The sequence below is a fragment of the Carettochelys insculpta genome, chromosome 3 (genome assembly GCF_033958435.1).
Source record: "Carettochelys insculpta isolate YL-2023 chromosome 3, ASM3395843v1, whole genome shotgun sequence".
Classification (NCBI taxonomy): domain Eukaryota; kingdom Metazoa; phylum Chordata; order Testudines; family Carettochelyidae; genus Carettochelys; species Carettochelys insculpta.
The window spans coordinates 58,107,623-58,126,792 of record NC_134139.1 but is presented as its reverse complement, the minus strand read 5'-3'; the positions used below and the strand labels follow the sequence as shown (position 1 = coordinate 58,126,792).

The following is a 19,170-nucleotide window of genomic DNA, read 5'->3' as shown; positions in this document are numbered from 1 at the left end:
GAAACCTAAATCTCTCTTCTGGGTTCCACTTTTGACGTCCACTGGTATGGAGTGCAGAGTTTTCCCCAAGGAGATGCTCACAGGGCATTGGCTCCCCACTCTGTTCTCGTTTTGGGAACGTCCTCAGATTCAAAGCTCGAACGCCCATCTTCCTGGCTGTGTCTACACTAGCCAAAAACTTCAAAATGGTCATGCAAATGGCCATTTCGAAGTTCACTAATGAAGTGCTGAAATGCATACTCATCACCTCATTTGCATGCGGGCGGCCACGGCACTTCGAAATTGACGCGGCTCGCCGCCGCACGGCTCATCCAGACGGGGCTCCTTTTTGAAAGGACCCTACCTACTTTGAAGTCCCCTTATTCATATGAGCAGATAAGAATAAGGGGACTTCGAAGTAGCCGGGGTCCTTTCAAAAAGGAGACCCCTCTGGATGAGCCGTGTCAATTTTGAAGCGCCGCAGCCACCTGCATGCTAATGAGGCGCTGAATATGTATTTCAGCGCTTCATTAGTAAACTTCGAAATGGTCATTTGCATGACCATTTCGAAGTTTTTGGCTAGTGTAGATGTAGCCCCTGTGTCCAAGTGTTCCTCTGATCCAGGCCCATCCTTAGGCATATGCAGCATGCATAGCTGCACTTAAGTTAGGGCACCAGTGCTGTTCCAAATTTAATTGAGCCCTATGCTGCCTATGCCTAGAGCCACCACTGGCTGCGGACAGCAGGGGCTCTGTCAGCTCCAAGCCCAAGCCCCGGCCTCTACTCCACATCCCCATCTCCCAGCCCCATTCGACCCAGGCCACTGGCCCCTGTCTCTGTGCTCCGATCCTCTCCCCCACCCCTCTACATGGCCCCTGTGAGCCCACAGTTCAGACAGGCTGTTCCAGCTGCTGACACACAGCTCCAGCAACTTGTGCCATTCAGTGTGCCTGCTCCCTTCACCAGTTTCCCTGCCCTGCTCCTGCCCCTACACAGCCCTGCCCCATGGAGTGGCTGCAGGAGTGGGTGGTGCAAGTGCTCGGGCTGTGTAGGGTACCAAACATCTTAAGGACGACCCTGCTCTGATCTGACAGAAACTTGGTGATAAGGAAGAGACAATCTTCTAGGGTTCTTCTACCTGCTCGTCTGTCTCATGAAAAGAGGAGAATCTGTTCGTATTTCTCTGGCTCCACCTCTGCCCCCTCACCATCAGTCAGGCTAATATCAGATACATCCACTAGTGGAGGGGAAATGCTCTCAGGTCAACTTACAATCTAGGATCTCTGGGCTTTTCAAGAAAAGCGCTTGTGTTAGGACCGAGAGCCATTCATCTGGCCCTCACAGCATTGCTTCCTTGAGTAAAATTGGTCAGGTGGCAAGGGACAGTACACCTGCTATGTGATATGTGAATATAGAAGGGGCAGTGTCACCTCCTAAGCACCCTCTTGTAGCTGAGGGGCTCTGCAGTGACCTTCCTCAGTTTCTACCCTCAGTGAGAAAACATTGGGGTCAGTTAAACAGCCCAGCCCTGGGGAAGCCAAACATGCCACTTTAAAGCAGCATGGCTACCTGAATAATAATACCACCTTTGGAAGAAGCAGTTGTAGGGTATTTTAAAGCCTCTTATCGCAGGCCCCAGTAAAGCTGAAATGTCCCCAAAAACTGGTCTCTAGGTGCCAGCAACAGTTAAAGGCCTCAGGCTTCCTTGCTGCCTAGAGTGCTCTGCCATCTTGCCTGTCTGCTCATGGTCTCTCCTTGCTGGGTTGACTGATACACCCGGCTGGAAGGGAACCAGCCTAGAGGAATGTCCCCCTACACGCATGTATCATCAGGATTTGTTCTTAGACCTTTGAAAAGAAATAAAACCAGCTTGAAGGTAATTTGGGTGCAAAGAAGCAAGATCTCTATTTCACCACAAAACAAGGTAAATGAAAGGTAAACCAAGGAATTGAGAACACAGGAAGAACAAGGACCCCCACCACTAAGGCAGTGTGCTGACTGTGGCACATGTGAGCTCCCTCCCTCGAAATGGGGCCAATGGAAGGGAGGATTAGAGACTCTCTACCATGTCCTGCAGCTTGAGGCCCTTCACAGCAATGGAACAGCTCCCGATTCCATCTCCAGATGGGACTGGCAGGGAAGGAGCGATCAGGCAATGTTAGCTCTGCCACAGAGATGGCTTGACTCACTTTTCCTCCCTGCGACATTGTGGAAGTGTGTTTGTCCCTGGTTACTAGGGGTGGCAGCTGGTTACACACCCTTTGTGTACAGGTAAGCTCACCCTCCCACAACCAAACCTGCATGCCTCATGCTGGCGTCACTGCTAAGCAGCTTCAAACTCTGCTACTCAGGACAGCCCCTTAGAATGTGAGGCAGCCTTTAGATAACCAGTTCTTGCCAGGTTGAACTCAGATCAGGGGTCTGTCTGATTTCCTGCCAAAAAGAGTGGGAAAGTGCCTTCAGGAGAAGTGGAGTCAAGATGGAGTCCAGGTGATTGTTTAGGCATTCCAAGGTGGCATACCTGTGCTGTTAAGCACCAGAGTTTCCCCCTACAGCTGTCTGGAAAGCTTTTGCCATGTTCTGGCTCCCATCTTCTGGAGCTTACCTTTTTCTTAGGAACTTTTCACACCTGAGCTCTCTCTCCTCTGCCTTTTTTTTTAGGCCCAGGTGCTCCTTACTTTAGACCTGCCGGCTGCTTCAGCAGTCAACTCTTCCCAGTTTGATCTGTGGAAACTGTGCCACGTAGGCTGGGGAGCTGACTGCCTTAAAGAACCAGCCCTGTGACTGTGAACAAACAAGGGAGACCTCACTCGTTCCAATTAGGTGTTTAAGTGATCAGATTATTAGATGACTGGTGCATTTTTCCCAAAATCTATCTAGTGACCTCTTAGCTAGTAGGGGAGAGCGGTGTGCTAGCAAGTCCTCTCATCAGGGACACCTGTCAGATCCATGTGTAGTCTCTGAAAGATCAAGTAGCACGAGATTTTTCCTCCCTCTATTAGGGTCAGCCTGATGTTGACCTGTCCTCTGCTTGGCTCAAGCACAGAAAGAGACAATAAGTCCATTTCAGGTGTCTTCTCCACTGAGAAAGGGGCATTTTTCATGCCTACCCCTTCCCTCCCCCATCTCCACTGATTTTTAGAAAGTTGTGTAAAAATTTAAGAGAAGGCAAAAATAGTATTAATTGCCCCAGGGAGGCCATGTCAGCAGTGGTACACAGATTTGTTTCAGAAGCTAAGGTTGGTTAATTACAACTTCACAATGACTCTGCACATTTGCACTCCCCTTCACTTCCCCCCCTTTCTCAGAGTCATAGTAGTGGGTTAGCAGTGGAAGGAAGTGAGAGGATGGAGGGCTCAGTGCTCCCTTATACACTCTCATTCTTGGAAGGTTCAGCAATACAGAGGGGAAGGAGAAGTACCCATGTACGTAGTCTTGAATGGAGAAGTTCTACCAGCAGACACCACTAGGAGGTTCCATACAAGTAAATGGGAGTATACCATGTTCTCTGTTGAAGAACTCTAACTACAAGTCAGTAAACCTCATTTCTGTACCTGCTACCTTACGAGGCATGTTAAGGGATCCACTCTAATGACCTACATTTATTCATTGCCTTCTCTTTCCTACTTTTCAATTGCCCATTGAACGCTCTGCTGGTCTCCCATAGCACAGTTACTGCAATACAGTTCCAAAAATGACTATAGTATCTGAGCTAACCACTCAGCCCTGCTAGCTGTGTAAAGGCAGGAGATACTGCAATACAAAATGTGTGCTCAGAACACAATCCTAAGGTTTAATTTAATGGTGCTTAATGTGTAAACTCAATCAAAAAACCCACACAATTAATGTGGTTAGGTCCTACTACGTTGATTACAGAATCACAGGCACATTCTCCTGTTCCTCAAATAACATCGTATATGCCATCATGTGCCAACAATTCCCACACACCATGTACATAGGCCAGACTGCAACCACCCTTCGACAAAGAATGAATGGACATAGAGCAGACATCAAAAATCTTCAAATGCATAACTCTGTCAGCCAGCACTTTAACTGAATGGACCATTCTGTAAAAGATCTGAGAATTTGTGTTCTACTGCAAAGAGACTTTTAACGATCATCTCCAGAGGGAATGCTCAGAACAAACATTCATATTCAAATTCGACACATTAACATGCAGTTTGAACAGGAACAGCAAGTACCTGACCTTTTACATACTTTGGTGTTTTATCTAATTCTTAACTTCCCCATGCCACACACCCCAGTCCTCTGCCCTTCTGATTTGCCAGCCTTGATGACAATTTTGGACCTTTGTGCTTCGTATATTGAGTCTGTTCTGGTAAGGCTATCGCCTGAAGAAGTTGGATTGCTCCATGAAAGCTCATCACCTAATAAATTATTTTGTTGGTCTTTGAATCGCTGCAAGACCTTTTTTTTTTTTGTTTTGGTAGAATACAGACTAACATGGCTACCTGTCTGTCAGTGTTTAAATGTGTGATGCTGATATTTTATGGTGAACCAAAGTGTTTATCAGTGTATACCTTTTATGGCGAGAGAGCGGAGAGGAAATGTATTGCTCTACCTCAGATGTACAAAGTGGGGTGTGGGCCTCTTTAGGGGTGTGAAATTTTGTAAGGGGGGTGAAGAATGATCAGCTGCTGGGTCTTAGGCTGATCCAGAACATTAAAAATGTTGAAATATGTTACTGTTTTTATGTATGTGTATTCACATTTGTATATTGATTGGGAAAGTTTATACATACATAGTTATTTTCTTACATGTGCCAAAAAGTTTGGTTTTTTTTATGTATGAACATAACCGAACTTTCCATGGGTTTGGATTAGATTAGAGTTGGGGGGGCGGTAAGTGGGGAGCCTGCTAATTTCAGGGAAGAAAAATTGGGACCAATGTAAGAAAGTTGACTCACCCTTGCTCTAGCTGCTGCTGAAGTAATGTGACTGCTCAGTGTTGTAACCTAAAAACTAACATTAAACTAATTTGAGAGGGTGGGATGTTTAAATAAGAACAGGTAAACAGAGACCTAAAAGAGCAAGAACCGAGTCTGGGAGGAATGCAGCGGTCAGTAACTCCTCTGGGACCTGATCGACTACTCACTTCAAAAGGAGTCTTTCCACAGACTGGAACAGGCTTGGGATCAGGTCATTAGTGCACAAAAATCTTCTACAAGTTTAGAAGGAAAGGCTGCACCTACTGAAGGTATGTCTATACTAGAAGATCAGGATCTATCTTCTGGGGTTTGATTTAGTGTACCTAGTAGGCACCCACTAAATCGAATTATCAAGGCTCAGCAGTCGACCTTCATTCTCGCCAGGAGTAAGGGAGACTGACGGGAAAGTTTCACTCGTCCACCTCCTGCTTTGCGGCTGACCTGATAAATCGATCTTAGATATGTCGATTCCAACTACGCAATTATCAGAGCTGGAATTGGTTATCTAAGACTGACTTTCCGGTCTAGTGTAGACCTGCCCTGAGAGAGAAGGAGCAAAGGCCCCATTTCCAGCCCATCTAACATGTTGGTGGGATCTCAATAAAAAGCGTGCAGTACTTGCCTATAGATACTGGTGCCAGGCACTTCCGAGTTTTACAAAGAAAAGGACAATGAAGAGGAAATTCTTAGTACAAACACGCAAAGGGAAGGCTGCTTGGAGGACAGGCCTAGTTCACTCCTTACACACATCAGTTGCAAAGCCTTGTCTCTGTTAGAGCCTATGTTAGCATAACCTTGTGGCCAAGCTGCAGGCTATACTAACAGAGCGGCTTTTCTCTCAGTGCAGGAATGCCATCCCCTCAGACCAAGTTAGCTGTGCCTAGTGAAGTGCTTGTCTGTTGACATAGCTGTTTCTTTGCTGGAGGGGGAGGGTTACATCAGCATAGCTACACCCTTGGGGGGATGTATTTTTTTCTCATATCCCTGGCCAATGGCGCAATGCCAGTAGAACTTCTGAGCATTTAGACTGGGCCTTAATTTATCTTTTGTGTGCAGAGTGCCTGGAGGTTTTACAGGGAAAGTACAATATAGAGTCACCATTCATCAACTCACTTAAGAATGGGCTTAAGTTGAAAAGTGTTTTGCCAAACTGAGGCTGCGTCTACACTACGAGATCAGTTTGAATTTAAGGCAGTTAGCGCGATACTACCACGTGACTGTTTTTACTGTAAATACCATTAGCTCAGTTTGGGGAGCACTAATATCTATCACAATATTGTCAGTACCTGATGGGTGTAGAGTTGACCTCGAATTCAAAAGTTCGACTAAAGGCCGATGTGGAAGCGCCACGTCTTAAAATCCAATTTATCAGCCTCCCGAGGTGTCTCGTACGTACCCGACAATGCCCCTCAGTGCTCTGCTCTGGCCACTGCTCTCCATGTGCGCAGGGATTAGGTGACAGGAAGACCTTGAATATCAAAGCAGGAGCAGACAGTCTGTGGCTGGGGGCTCATGTTTGTATGAGAGCCTGGGAAATGTCTGTCTGTCTGTCTTTGCTATTCCACTGTGAGCTCATCTACCCATTACAAACAGCCGCAGTGTGGACTTTGTGGTTCTGTTTCTACATCCGGTATTTTTTTTTGCGCTGCCTGGTTCCAGGCTGCTGCCCTGCCACACCACGTGGCAACAAGGCTGTTGTGGGGGGTCATTCTTTCGTAAGATGACAAGAAACTTCTTCTCAGTGGTTTACATATGTGTGCGAACCCCCACGCAGGCGCTGTGCAGTAAGGGCCTTTCCCACACTCAGCCACATCACGTGGCTAGCCCCTGACCCAATAAAAGGTTGACCACTTCAACTGGCCCTCCATTGAGCTCCCCCGACACCCCTACCAAGGGACCAGCGGTGTTTGCTGCCACTAGGGAGAAATCTAGCCCCGCCCCCCCACCGGCAGCTAAGCTAATCAGGGGCTTGCAGCCATTGTGGGGGAGTCTCCCTCAGAGGCCAAGATAGTCAGGGGGGACCACTTCAACTGGCCCCTGAAGGACAACCCACGGCCCTTGTAAGGAACTAGTGGCACCTGCTGCTGCTAGGGGGAAGCCCCCTACTGAACCACCCCCCTCACACCTCTTGCAACTGCCCCCCCAACAATATTTTTGGTGGCATTATGATGCTGAGGTAAGTCTCCCCCAGCAGAAAACAATGTGGGGTGCTACCTGCTGTCAGGGTAATTATCCCCACAGCTATTCAGATATTTGGGCACTTTCTCCCAGCTGGGGGGAAGCTCCCCATGAACTCCTACCACGCTCTTAGAAAATAGCCCCCCCACCCAAGAATCCTTATGTTTGCAATGCCTGTGTACTGAAAAGGGAAGCCAAAGATCTTCTTTCCTACACTTTTCTATCCTCTTTCTTCTAACTTGGAGAGTCTTTTTCTTGTGTTATTTGCAGGAATCGGATGCTACCATGGGAAGCAGGGACCAGTTGAAAATACAACCTGTGCACAGAAGCCTTTTAATGCACCAGAAAGCCAAAGACTCCCCCCTCACAAACTCTCTTTTTTAAAAAACTTTCCTATGGTCTTTTTTCAAGCTTTTCAGGGTCCCTGTATTAGTTTCAGGGATCAGATGCACTCATGGGGTGGGGGGGGAACACTCAGTAGATGGACAACTGAGAACACAGCTACAGAACAAAGATGTTTCTGTAAGCTTTTTTGCCATCTCTGTGGACGCCCTACTTTTCTTTCCTTCCAACCGGAAAAATGGATGTTTGCTTAACACAGGAGAGGAATGAGGAAAATGCAATGTGGGAAGATGATGTCAAAGACCAGCGAGCACACCCAGACTGCCATGGGGATGAGGGAACTGTGGGATAGGTTCCCACAATGCCCTACTACAACAGTCTACAAGTGTGGGAGCAATGAGTCGACTTTGTGAGGAGCATGTGAGGAGGTGAGGATAATCAAAATTGAATTTTTAAATTCCAGAGTTACAAAATCGATATTCATAAATTCAAATTTATCATGTAGTATAGGTGCAGCCTGAGCCTTAAAGGCACATTATTACTGTTCTAAAGTCAGAGCAAGCAGCAGCGGGGATCATTGTGAACTGCAGTGTCGGTAAAAATGAGATCTAAAAAGAGCTGGCAGTGAAACAAAGCATCCTACATCCTCTTCTGCTATCTGAGGAAGGATTTAAATCCTCCCCTGCAGAGGTGTATTAGGGTTAATGATTTTGTGAAATTGATCCTGCCAGGGTGGAGAGGTGGAAAGAGACTCCATGAGCCACTGGAGGTCACTTGGCAGTCAAATAATTCTCAGGAGTGACTTTGGGTTTCAGAAGTGCTGAGTTGTGACCGAGAGGAAGTGGTTAGCCTCCTTCTTTTCCCCGTTTCTATCTTGGTAGCCAGCAAAAATGATGAATGCACGAAAATTACTTTTAAATGAGGTTTGGTAGCAACTTTTCTTGTTTCCTTGAGTGTGACAGTGCTGATTTCAGCAATAGAGGCACCAATCAGTATGGGGGCAGTGCCATGAATTTGGCCAGAGTCCTCCCAACGCTGGCCCAGTTAGTTGGAGCCTAAGGCAACTGGACTCCTAAAGAACTACCAGTGCACAGCTCTTTGTGGGGAAGCAATCATTTGTTTTCAGTGAGCTTGCACTAAGGGGTAGCTAGAGCGTTGGCCTTGTAAACTGAGAGTTGGGAGCTCAGCCCTTGAGGGGTTAGATTTTAAAAAGCAACCATTGCAGAAAAGCAGATTAACCTTTATGGGTATTGCACATGTCAATTGTGATAGGTGTGTCCTCTTGCAGGGTGGTAAAAAGGAACTCATATGTCCACTTTTATTAAGCCCCTGGTAAACAACAAGTCCTGTCGCACCTTATAGACTAACAGATATTGTGGAGCATAAGCATTTTGGAGCAAAGCCCATGGAAGATGCTCCAAAATGTGTTTGTCTACAAGGAGCCACAGGACTTCTTGTGGTTTTTGAAGATACAGACTAACCCGGCTACCTCCCTGATGCTTTAATACTCTCACTCACAAGGCCTTTAGGCCTCAGCAGTCTTTACTTCTGCATACAGACTCCTAAAAACTGCAGGCCAGCTCACCTCTCCAGGATGGCTGGTACTGTGTGTGTTCTCCAAAGCCCAGTTGAGGGTGGTGGCTTGCAGAAAATTAGGGAGAGCTTTAAACCAGCCTTGCTCCCTAGTGGATGGACATAGGCTGAAGTTGACTAATTCTAAAGTCCGCATGCTTGTGTCTCCTTCCACCTTAAAGGCCAGCATGCCCTTGCTGAGGGCCCTAGCACTAGCCTGGCAGTGCCAAGGGGTTTAGAAAGCTGGGGAAAAGAGGGAAGTTTTCTACACTCTCCAATGCTTTCAGTAAGGGATTAGCTCCAGCACTCCCCCCAGATCCCCTTTGTTCTCTTGTTAGTGGGCTCGGGAGAGGCAGGGATCAGGCCTTGCCTCCCGCAGGGTGCCCGGAAAGCTGCTGTGACTTGCAGCTGCTGCAGCCGCGCCTGCCGGACTCCGGACTGGGCAGGGGAGGGTCTAATCGAATACGGGATGTGCATCGCTTTAGCTCCACCTGTTGCGCTCCCTTGCCGGGCCACGGGAAGTCCCCGCCTGTGGCTGGGAAGCAGGAAGGGATCAAAGGTGCAGCTTGACTCCCAGGCCAGGCGTTCCCCGCCGGGACTGGCTCTGGGCACCATGACCGTGGGGGCCAAGCTGGGCGGGAAGGTAAAAGCCAAGTTCTCCCACCTGGGGCCTGGCGAGGACAAGGTCTCTATCCTGCAGCGGCAGCAGCAGGAGGAGGAGGAGGGCCCGGGACCCGCGGGGAGCCAGGCAGAGGAGGGGACCTGCCGCTCCAAGAAGGTGCGCTTCGCCTTCCTCCCGGACAGCTACGCGCCCCTGCGGCAGGAGGGCCCGGCAGGCAGGAGCAAGTGCACAAGGAAGCTGAAGAAGTACGGCAAGGTAAGGAGCCCGCCCGCCCAGCTGCTGGCCCCGGGGCGGCTCGCTGGGAACTCCCCGGCCCGCCCCCGCCGGCGCTGGGCTCTGCACGAGGAGATCCTCCGGCTGCCCCGGCCCCGCGGGCAATGGGCTAGCCCCGGGCGGGGCGCACCTTGCTGGCAAGCGGAGCTGCAGCGCTGGGCGCAGGGCGAGGTCGGAAGGGTTCATCTCCCGCGCCCGCCCGGGGGCCTGGGCCCAGCGAACGAACCGAGAGGATTCTGCCGTGCGCCCCGCGCCCGAAACTGACCAGGCCCCCTAGCGCCGGGAACTGAAACTGCCCAGTCTGGGAGCCGAAGCCCTGTCCCTCTGTCTCTGCGCAAAACAACCGGGCGTCCTGGGGCGCTTTACAGACTAACAGATTTATTGGCGCATAAGCTCCCCTGGGCAAAGGCCACTTGCTGGGATGCAGCGGAAGGAGTTTTTACACACAAACGCTTAGGCCCAAGTGCATCTGTTAGTGTGTAAGGTGCTGCAGGAGTCCCGGTTGTTTCTGAAAGTGCCCCCACGCTAGGGTACCCACCCTCCACCCCCACGAATTGAAGGGCCCTGAGATCCGTTGGTGGTGGCAGGGATTGTGCTAACCTCCCTTTCGGAGCTTGACTTTCTTGGATGCTCCAGATGCTGTACTTGCAGCTCTAAGCGGCATGAATGCTTTGCACCTCCCTAGGGCCTTATCCCATGCGGTTCTGCAAACAATGCATCCAACCTCCCCCACTCTAGTGGGGCATGTCACTCTCCATGTCACTCATAGGGAAACTGAGGCACATGCAGGTTATCATGCAGACAAGTTCACACACAGATTCGTACCAGAGCCTGGGCTAGAATCTAAAAATGCTGCCTCCCCACCCCACTTTCCTCCTTTGCAGGCTGTGTTCCCTGCAAGTGGGAGAGACTCGGGTGTCACTCAGCTGATAAACAGAGTGCCCACAGCCACCCACAATAACCATCAAGTGTTTCTACTGGGGGTGCACATCTGCAAATGCCTTGGTGCACATAACAAAATTTATTCTTCCCATGGATGGAAAAATAGAGGGAACACTGCTTGCAGGTCCAGTGTTTAGTGTGTGGAGTTATATAGGATTGAGATTTTTTTTTCTGGGCAGTGATGCTTAATGTTGAGACCTTTCAGTGGGAGAGGACATCTTCCTTTCCTGTCTGTTAGAGTGTGGAGATAGGACACTACAGCATTCTTCTATCCCTTCAGCTTTCTTTGCTTCACCTTCCCCACTGTGCAATGCTGCTTCAAAGAAGGAATCTACTGCAGCATCCTTCATGCTCCTGTGTCCCGAAATGTGACGACAACTCCCAGTTTGTAATGTGGCAGTGGAAATTCAGACTTGAACGGTCCCAGTCTTCCCCTCTTGCCCCCTTCTTTGATGATGATGAGTTAGGTTCCTCTTCTCTTACTCAGACTCCCCTGTTGATCAGATGGGCAAAGGGAAATTAACATGGAAGGTGTTTTAAAATAGTTGCTAGTAAAATGAAATATTACAAGAATCATATTTCAAAACTCCAAGGAAAAGGGAATGCAAAAAAACTAAAGATGATGATGATAATAATAATAATAATAATAATTAATAATTAATAAAAAGATCACACCAAACAAATCCTAAATGCAAACACAAATACAACTGCCAAGCCAGGCAGGTCCATGTTGGTTTTAGGAAATAAAATTAGAGGAGGAATGGTTGTGTGGTAAAGAATGATTGTGATACTTACCTTCACTTCCTGGCTGCACCACAGACTTCCTGTATGGCCTTGGGAAGGTCATATTGTTTCTCTGCCTCATGTTCCCATCTATAAAATAGTGATACTTCCCTTCTGTTGCAAAGGTAGCGTAAGGATTGATTGATGTATGTGAAGGGTTCAGACACTGTACTGATGGGAGACTTACAGTGTATCGAAAGATAAACAAGATAGGAAAATCAGACTACAAGAAAGCACTAGAAGTCACTTAGAACCCAAACAGTAGGAAATCCTCTTTTAGAGAGTCGCCAAGAATTTCAGGAACATTTCACCTACTGAATTCCTGTGAATTGTTACCTCATGTTACAGCTGGAGAAATTAAGTGGCATGCCCAAGGTTACAGCAGAAATAAGTGGCAGAGGTGGGAGCAGGCTCCTGATGCCCTGACATCTACTTCTCTGTGCCTTGACCACAGAACCATATAGTGAACAATCCTTCATAGGTCTCAGAGAGATGGTGAGGGAATGGCTGACAATTATTTGTCAAATCTCCTATTGTAACATCATAAAATGTAAGAAAGGCACCAACTTCCATTGTCCTTAGGATGTGAATACCAACGTGTGAAAAGGTTACATTTAATATGTCACGATTGCAACCCTGGCTTTTCATTAAAAAGTAAAGCTGTGCTAAAGTGGTGTGTTCTCAGATCACAATAGTAATTAATATTATTTATCCAACAGATTTCCTAGGTACATAAAATCACTCTTAAAACTAACCTTCAAACATCCCTAAATCTCTCTCACACAGATATTTTGAGGCTTTCTAGAAGTACATGGCTGCCATTCAGTAGGAAAGAGAAATGTCTGCTTGAACAGCAATTAATTAGTTAAAAATGGAGAAGCATCCTGCTGAGTTTCTCTTTTGTTTAGGGCTACGTCTACACGTGCACCCAACTTCGAAATAGCTTATTTCGATGTTGCGACATCGAAATAGGCTATTTCGATGAATAACGTCTACACGTCCTCCAGGGCTGGCAACGTCGATGTTCAACTTCGACGTTGCTCAGCCCAACATCGAAATAGGCACAGCGAGGGAACGTCTACACGGCAAAGTAGCACACATCGAAATAAGGGAGCCAGGCACAGCTGCAGACAGGGTCACGGGGCGGACTCAACAGCAAGCCGCTCCCTTAAAGGGCCCCTCCCAGACACACTTTCATTAAACAGTGCAAGATACACAGAGCCAACAACTAGTTGCAGACCCTGTATATGCAGCACGGACCCCCAGCTGCAGCAGCAGCAGCCAGAAGCCCTGGGCTAAGGGCTGCTGCCCACGGTGACCACAGAGCCCCGCAAGGGCTGGAGAGAGAGTATCTCTCAACCCCCCAGCTGATGGCCGCCATGGAGGACCCCGCTATTTCGATGTTGCGGGACGCGGATCGTCTACACGTCCCTACTTCGATGTTGAACGTCGAAGTAGGGCGCTATTCCCATCCGCTCATGGGGTTAGTGACTTCGACGTCTCGCCGCCTAACGTCGATTTCAACTTCGAAATAGCGCCCAACACGTGTAGACGTGACGGGCGCTATTTCGAAGTTACTGCCGCTACTTCGAAGTAGCGTGCACGTGTAGACGCAGCCTAGGAGACTTCAGTCCCATTAGAGAAGGAAGGAAACTGACTCTTACTTGGATCAAAAGATGGCAAAGCTGTCATTTCAGTCTGGAAATGGCACTAAACTAATCCATATGATGTATATGTTGCATTTCTTTGTTCTGCAGTTCTCTGGTGTTCTTATTTTGACATCATTGTAATTAATGACAAGTTCTAGGGGGTGGATAGTTTTCTTTTCCACAAGCAGCACAAAGAGTATAAGATGATGTCGCCACATAGCTAGGAAATGATTAGTTCAGAATCAAGGTGTCTGTGAAAGTCACACACAAATTTTAAGCGGAAAAATCATCAGTTTTTACTTTGCTAACTGTTATCCCTTAGGTCAAAATTACTCCTATTGTGAAAGTAACATTCCTCTTGACGACAACAACAACAATAACAAGGAGTCCTGTGGTACCTTAAAGAGTAACAAATTTATTGGGGCATAAACTTTTGGAAGTTGCAGCTCAAGAATCAGATGGCAGGGATAGATACATGCATAGAGAGGTGGCGTGTTACAGCAGCGGTAATGAAGCTAGTTCAATCAGGGGGATGTAGCCCATGTCCAACCGTGATAAGAAGGTGAGAATACTTACAGGGGAAATTACTTATTGCAATGAGATGGCTGTTCCCAGTCCCTATTCAGACCTATTCTGGTGGTGTCAGACCTGCAGATGACTTCCAGCTCAGCAGTTTCATGTTGCAGTCTGGTTTTGAAGTTTTTTGCTCAAGAATTATTCCTCTTGAATACTTTTGGTAACTCAGTGTTGCCCATTTAATATGTGCATGGTGCTCAGGTGCGGGATGGTTGGGGTGCTAACTAGGCTAGCCAGTGTCATGTCTCAGCTCAGGTGCCCGCATTTCCGCCATAAAAATTATTTTCACCAGCCACCTATGAGCAAGCCAAGTAAATGATGTGGTGGTGGCTGCCAGCTGCCCATTCCTGGCATATGGCTTAGGGCCTGTCTATGCTTCAAACACTGCAGCGGTGCAGCTGCACTGCTATAGATCTTCAGTGAGGATGGGAGGGGTTCTCCCATCACATCCCGAGAGGCAGTAGCTAGGTTGATGGGAGAATTTTCTCATTGACTTATCGCTGCCTATCTTGAGGGTGAGGTTGGTTTAACTGTGTCACTCAGCAAAACAAACCAGCAGTCATGGAGCACTTTAAAGACTAATGAATAAAATATTTTGTTAGTCTTTAAAGAGCTCCATGGCTGCGGTTTTGGTTTGTTAGAATACAGACTAACACAGCTCCCTCTCTGTTACTGTGTCACTCAGGGGTGGTACTCCCTGTTAGCTATGTGCTTGTGCAGCCACTCAGGAGGGATTCCATGCTGTCTGGCTGATTGCCACAGCACCCATAGCTAGGTTTTGTTGCTACTGGTGGTGCACATGCCTTGGTGCACATAAAATTTGTTTCTGCACGTGGGTGGAAGAAATGCACACACAGATGGAAATGATTAGAGGGGGCATTGCTCATGCGTGTTGATTTTTCATACCCCTGAATGATTTAATGGTATTGATCTAATTCCCTAGTGTAAACCAGGCCTTAATCTAACACATAAAAATTAGCAGCATAATTATGTTGGCTAGGGATGTGATTATTCTCTCTTTATTTTTCTTTTTGCAGGCACAGCTGTGTCAGTAAAAACCCTACTGTGGACGTAATAATATTAGGGTATAAAAGCTTTTATCCCAATGTATCTTAATGGCAGTTCTGTGAACAGGCAAAAGGCTTTTATACAGATACAGCTGCATCTACAGTGTGGAAGCGTTGGCTTGTTTAATGACACTTGTACAGTTAAGCTGGCAACATTCTTAAATGTAGCCATGGCACACATGAAAGGCAGAGGCAGAGGCAGAGAGGAGCAGTAACTCATGCAGAGTCTTACAGTCAGATCCATGGCTGAGCTGGGAAAAAAATCCAGCTGTCCTGAGTCCCAGTCTGCTGCCATATCTACTGGTCTCTGCTGCCTCTTACTTTGACAACTCTAATGCTACTGAAACTCATGCAGGGTTTTACGGGAGCGAAGACTGCAGAGTTTGGCCTGTGAAGGGACATTGGCTAGGCTCAGCTGGTCTTTTAGGTGCTGTAATCCAGTTTTAGGGGAAGCTCTGACTATCACCCAAGGCACTTGAATCTCCCTGGTTTTGTCTGAAACAGATAAACGCCCACCTACAGTGTGTACGATGCAAACATTGCAGTCTTTCGCTGGTCCCTCAGGGACAGAAAGGAAAATTGGCTAGATGCTAATTATAAACCAAAGAACAGGGGCCCAGACTGTTTAACTGTCCAATCATGGGAAACCAAATGCACACAAATGACATCAAGACTGAAATGAAAATTAGATGATTCTTTTTGATTTGAATAATCTGTCATGGGTTTCCGGCAATGCTGAAAACGCAATGCAAATATGTGTTTTTGACTTACTTAATTTAAACACTTGTACTCCGAGTGGACCATAGGTCATTCACAAGGCTCCTCCACTTCTCTGTCTCGAGACAAAACTTCTACCTGGCTCCAGGAGTACCCCGGTTGTTGTCCTTCAGTCTCAGTAGATCTTCTCCTCATTGTCTGAGGTTTTCCTCTTTTGCGTTTTCTGTATGGATTCCATGTGAGAGCTTGACGGACTACGCTGGATGATGGTTTTCTGAGCATGCGGCCTAGCCACTTTTTTAATAGATGTGTATTTAAACACAGATTGTCAAAACTGGAAATGTTGATGAAAAGCGCTCCAGTGTTTGTGTATATTTCCGTTAAACATGGATCCCATTTTTTAACTCAGTCTTGTTTTAACCAGCTGGTGTCCCTTTTAAATGCACGCAATCTGGTAATCTTTGTAATACACTTAAGGCTGGTCTGCCTGGGAAAGGGCAGCAGACCCCACAGCTTGGGCAAGGTGGAGTGGGGGGTTGGCTCCATACTCCTGGAAGGGGCAGTCCTGAGTCTGGAAAGGGCGGGGCTGTGGACAGCCAGCCCTCAGAACTGCCCAGATCAAGGCACCCCTCCCCCCAGTTAGTGTTCCAGCAGCAATTTAAAGGGCCCAGGGCTGCAGCTGCCACTGCCTTTGAATCACCGGGCCCCAGAGCAGCTGCCCTCCTTCTGCCACCCCGCTCATCGGTGGGCCTGGGAAAGCACTACTTGTGTAAACTAAGGTGTGAGATTCACCCTCCAGTCGAACTTCAGTGTTACAAACAACCTTGGGAATGGCAGTTGTTCATAACTCTGAACAAAACATTACAGTCGTTCTTTTAAAAGTTTGCAACTGAACATTGGCTTAATACAGCTTTGTGCAGAAGAAAAGAACTGCTTTCCCTTTGTTTTTACTGGTTTGTTTCTGGTCTCTGCTGCTGCCTGATGGCATACAGTAAACCCTCGAGTTATGTGCGGGTTGCATTTCTGTGACCCCCCACGTAACTCAAAGTTTTGTGCAAGCTGAGGGGATGGGAACTGAGCTGCAGCCTGACTCCTGGTTCCCCTGGGCTTGCAGGATCCAGGAAACTGACCAGCCCAGCAGGACTGGTCAGTTTCCTGGTTCACAAAGTGTGAGAGAGTGGGAAATGGGGCAGCCTGGTTCCCATCTCCCCACTGCTTACCACTTGTGGGACCCAGGAAACTAACCAGCTGATCAGTTTCCTGGGTCCCGCAAGTGGAGGGGAACTGGGAAGCAGGCGTCAGCCTGGTTCCCAGCTCCCCTCTGCTTACAGAGAGAGGAAACTGAGCAGGGCAGCAGCCTTGGTCAGTTTCCTCGCTCCAGCCAGGGGAGGGAATCTGGGAACCAGGGGCGGTCTGGCTCCTGGCTTTCCTCTGCTCCTTGGAGCCAGGAAACTAACCAGCGCTGCTGCCATGCTCAGTTTCCTGGCTCTGCAAGTGGCGGGGAGTCGGGAGCCAGTCTGCTGCCTGGTTCCCAGTTCCCCATCGTTCCAGAGACTGGGAAACCGCTCCTGTCAGGGGCGGCAGCCTGACTCCTGTCAGGCACGGCAGTTGCATTAGCCCGAGACACCAGCAACTTGATTGCCCTTATCTCGAGGGTTTACTGTACTTCCAGTTCCAAATGAGGTGTGTGATTGGCAGGTCAGTTTGTAACTCAGGTGTTTATCCCTGTGCGACTTTCCTGCGTACACTTACACTGGATAAACTAACTCCATTAACAAAGAAGAGCCTTTTTCCAGTTTAGTTTCTGTTGCTTTGGTGGGTGTTTAAAGTAAAACAAACCCACCACCACCATCCATCCTGCAGAATAACGGTGTCCATAGGACAGTTTATACTGGTACAACTGTATCAGTTGAATTATGCTGGTCTACCTGGTAAAACTTCCCTCTGTGGACAAGTCCTATGAACTTGGGGAAGGGCATATAAAATTGCTGCCCTATGTTTGAGCCGCATACACTGTTTAATTTCACAGTATTTTTGTGTTCTCTTCCTCCCTCCCATCCCACCCAGAACGTTGGCAAAGCTCTCCAGAAAGGATGTCGCTACCTGGTGATTGGCCTTCAGGGATTAGCAACCGCCTATGCAGCACCCTTTGGAGTGGCAGCATCAGTAGCCTCCTTGGTCCGCTAGAGTGGCTCTACCTGTCTCCTAAGGGAAGAAGAAATGTGATTTCCTAGAGGACTCTGATGATTTGTATTTTCCTAGCATTAGAGCCGCTGTGGTGATCTGCATCTGAAAACTCTTTTCAACAACAACAGTGGCAAATGAAGAAGCTGGTGTGACCTATTCTAACGGATCAATCCCGTTTCTCTAGTGTCTTTCATGCAAGCATCTCCAGTGCTTTTCAGCTGTTAAAAATCAGATGGAGTGAAAGCATGTGCAAGCCCAAAGGAAATGATTGCAAATTAACTGAGCCAAAGTTTGTAGTTATAAATGAACTAATTTACCAGAGGCTGTGTGTGGGAGAGAGTAAAGGGGAAGGGAAAGCAAGTAGAAGAGGGAGTGAGGTACAAACTGAGAAACAGGAAGGGGGATGAGGTGGGAGAAGCAGTAGAGATGATGCTGGTTGCAAGGAGGAGGAATCAAAATAATGGAAGGAAACAGAGATAGTAACGTGTCAGGAAAAGGTAGGTAGCATCTGATTTGCTTGTGTAGTTTAATGCTTTGTCAGTGACAGCTACAATCAGTATGTTCAGATACTGTATGCAGGGCTGGGACATGATATTCCTTGCTACCCAAGTTTTGTCAGTTCCAGGTGTTGAGAAATCATGCTTGAGTCCTGCAAAATCATGAGATTTGCTTAACAATCATGGGATTGATTTTACGAAGATGTCTATTTTGTTAGCATTCTGGGTTTTGAGCCTTTAGGGTTCTCTCTAGTTATGTTTCCAAGCTTTTCTCTGCAATTATGAGGGCTAGAAAATTACTTTAAAAATGAAAGAAGAGAACCTAGTGTAATCATTTGACTCTGGGTGCTGGGGCTTTGAGAAAAATATCAAGTATAACAAGACTCAGGGAAAAAAACACATTGGAGGCCAATAGAATTCCACTAACTCTGTATTCATTTCATTTTGTGAAAGTGGTAGCAATGGTATATCAAAATGAAACGTTCAGATGGCTGGACTACAAAATCTGGCTGGAGATCTCCTGACATCACACTTGGAAGAAGGCAAATCTCAACTGTTATTGACATGAGATCAAGCGTTTTCCTTACTAATATTTGTAATTCTAAGTTGCGCTTTTCTGCTAGTCTTTCAACTGAACCTTTTTGGCTTCTTCTCTTTGCCTTATTATGAATGAACTGGAATTGCTTCTTTTAACAAGCCCAACTGTGTGTCTTTGAATAGCGATCTGAAAAATGAACACACGTTTATAGCTTCTCCTAGCTGAACTATAAATAAAAGTAAAATGTTCCCTTTGCTTCTGTAAATGTTATTTTTACCTGCCCAAATGGAAGGAAGTTTT

At 47.3% G+C, this 19,170-nt stretch overlaps 1 protein-coding gene across 1 annotated transcript; it reads left to right on the top strand.

The window, feature by feature from the left end:
- Positions 1 to 9,540: 9,540 nt before the first annotated feature.
- On the top strand, positions 9,541 to 19,125 carry C3H1orf115 (chromosome 3 C1orf115 homolog). Its single transcript, XM_074989930.1, has 2 exons — positions 9,541 to 9,896; positions 17,716 to 19,125. Exons 1-2 carry the CDS (start codon positions 9,633 to 9,635, stop codon positions 17,833 to 17,835), a joined length of 384 nt encoding a protein of 127 aa, XP_074846031.1. The 5' UTR covers positions 9,541 to 9,632; the 3' UTR covers positions 17,836 to 19,125.
- The last annotated feature ends 45 nt before the right edge of the window (positions 19,126 to 19,170 follow it).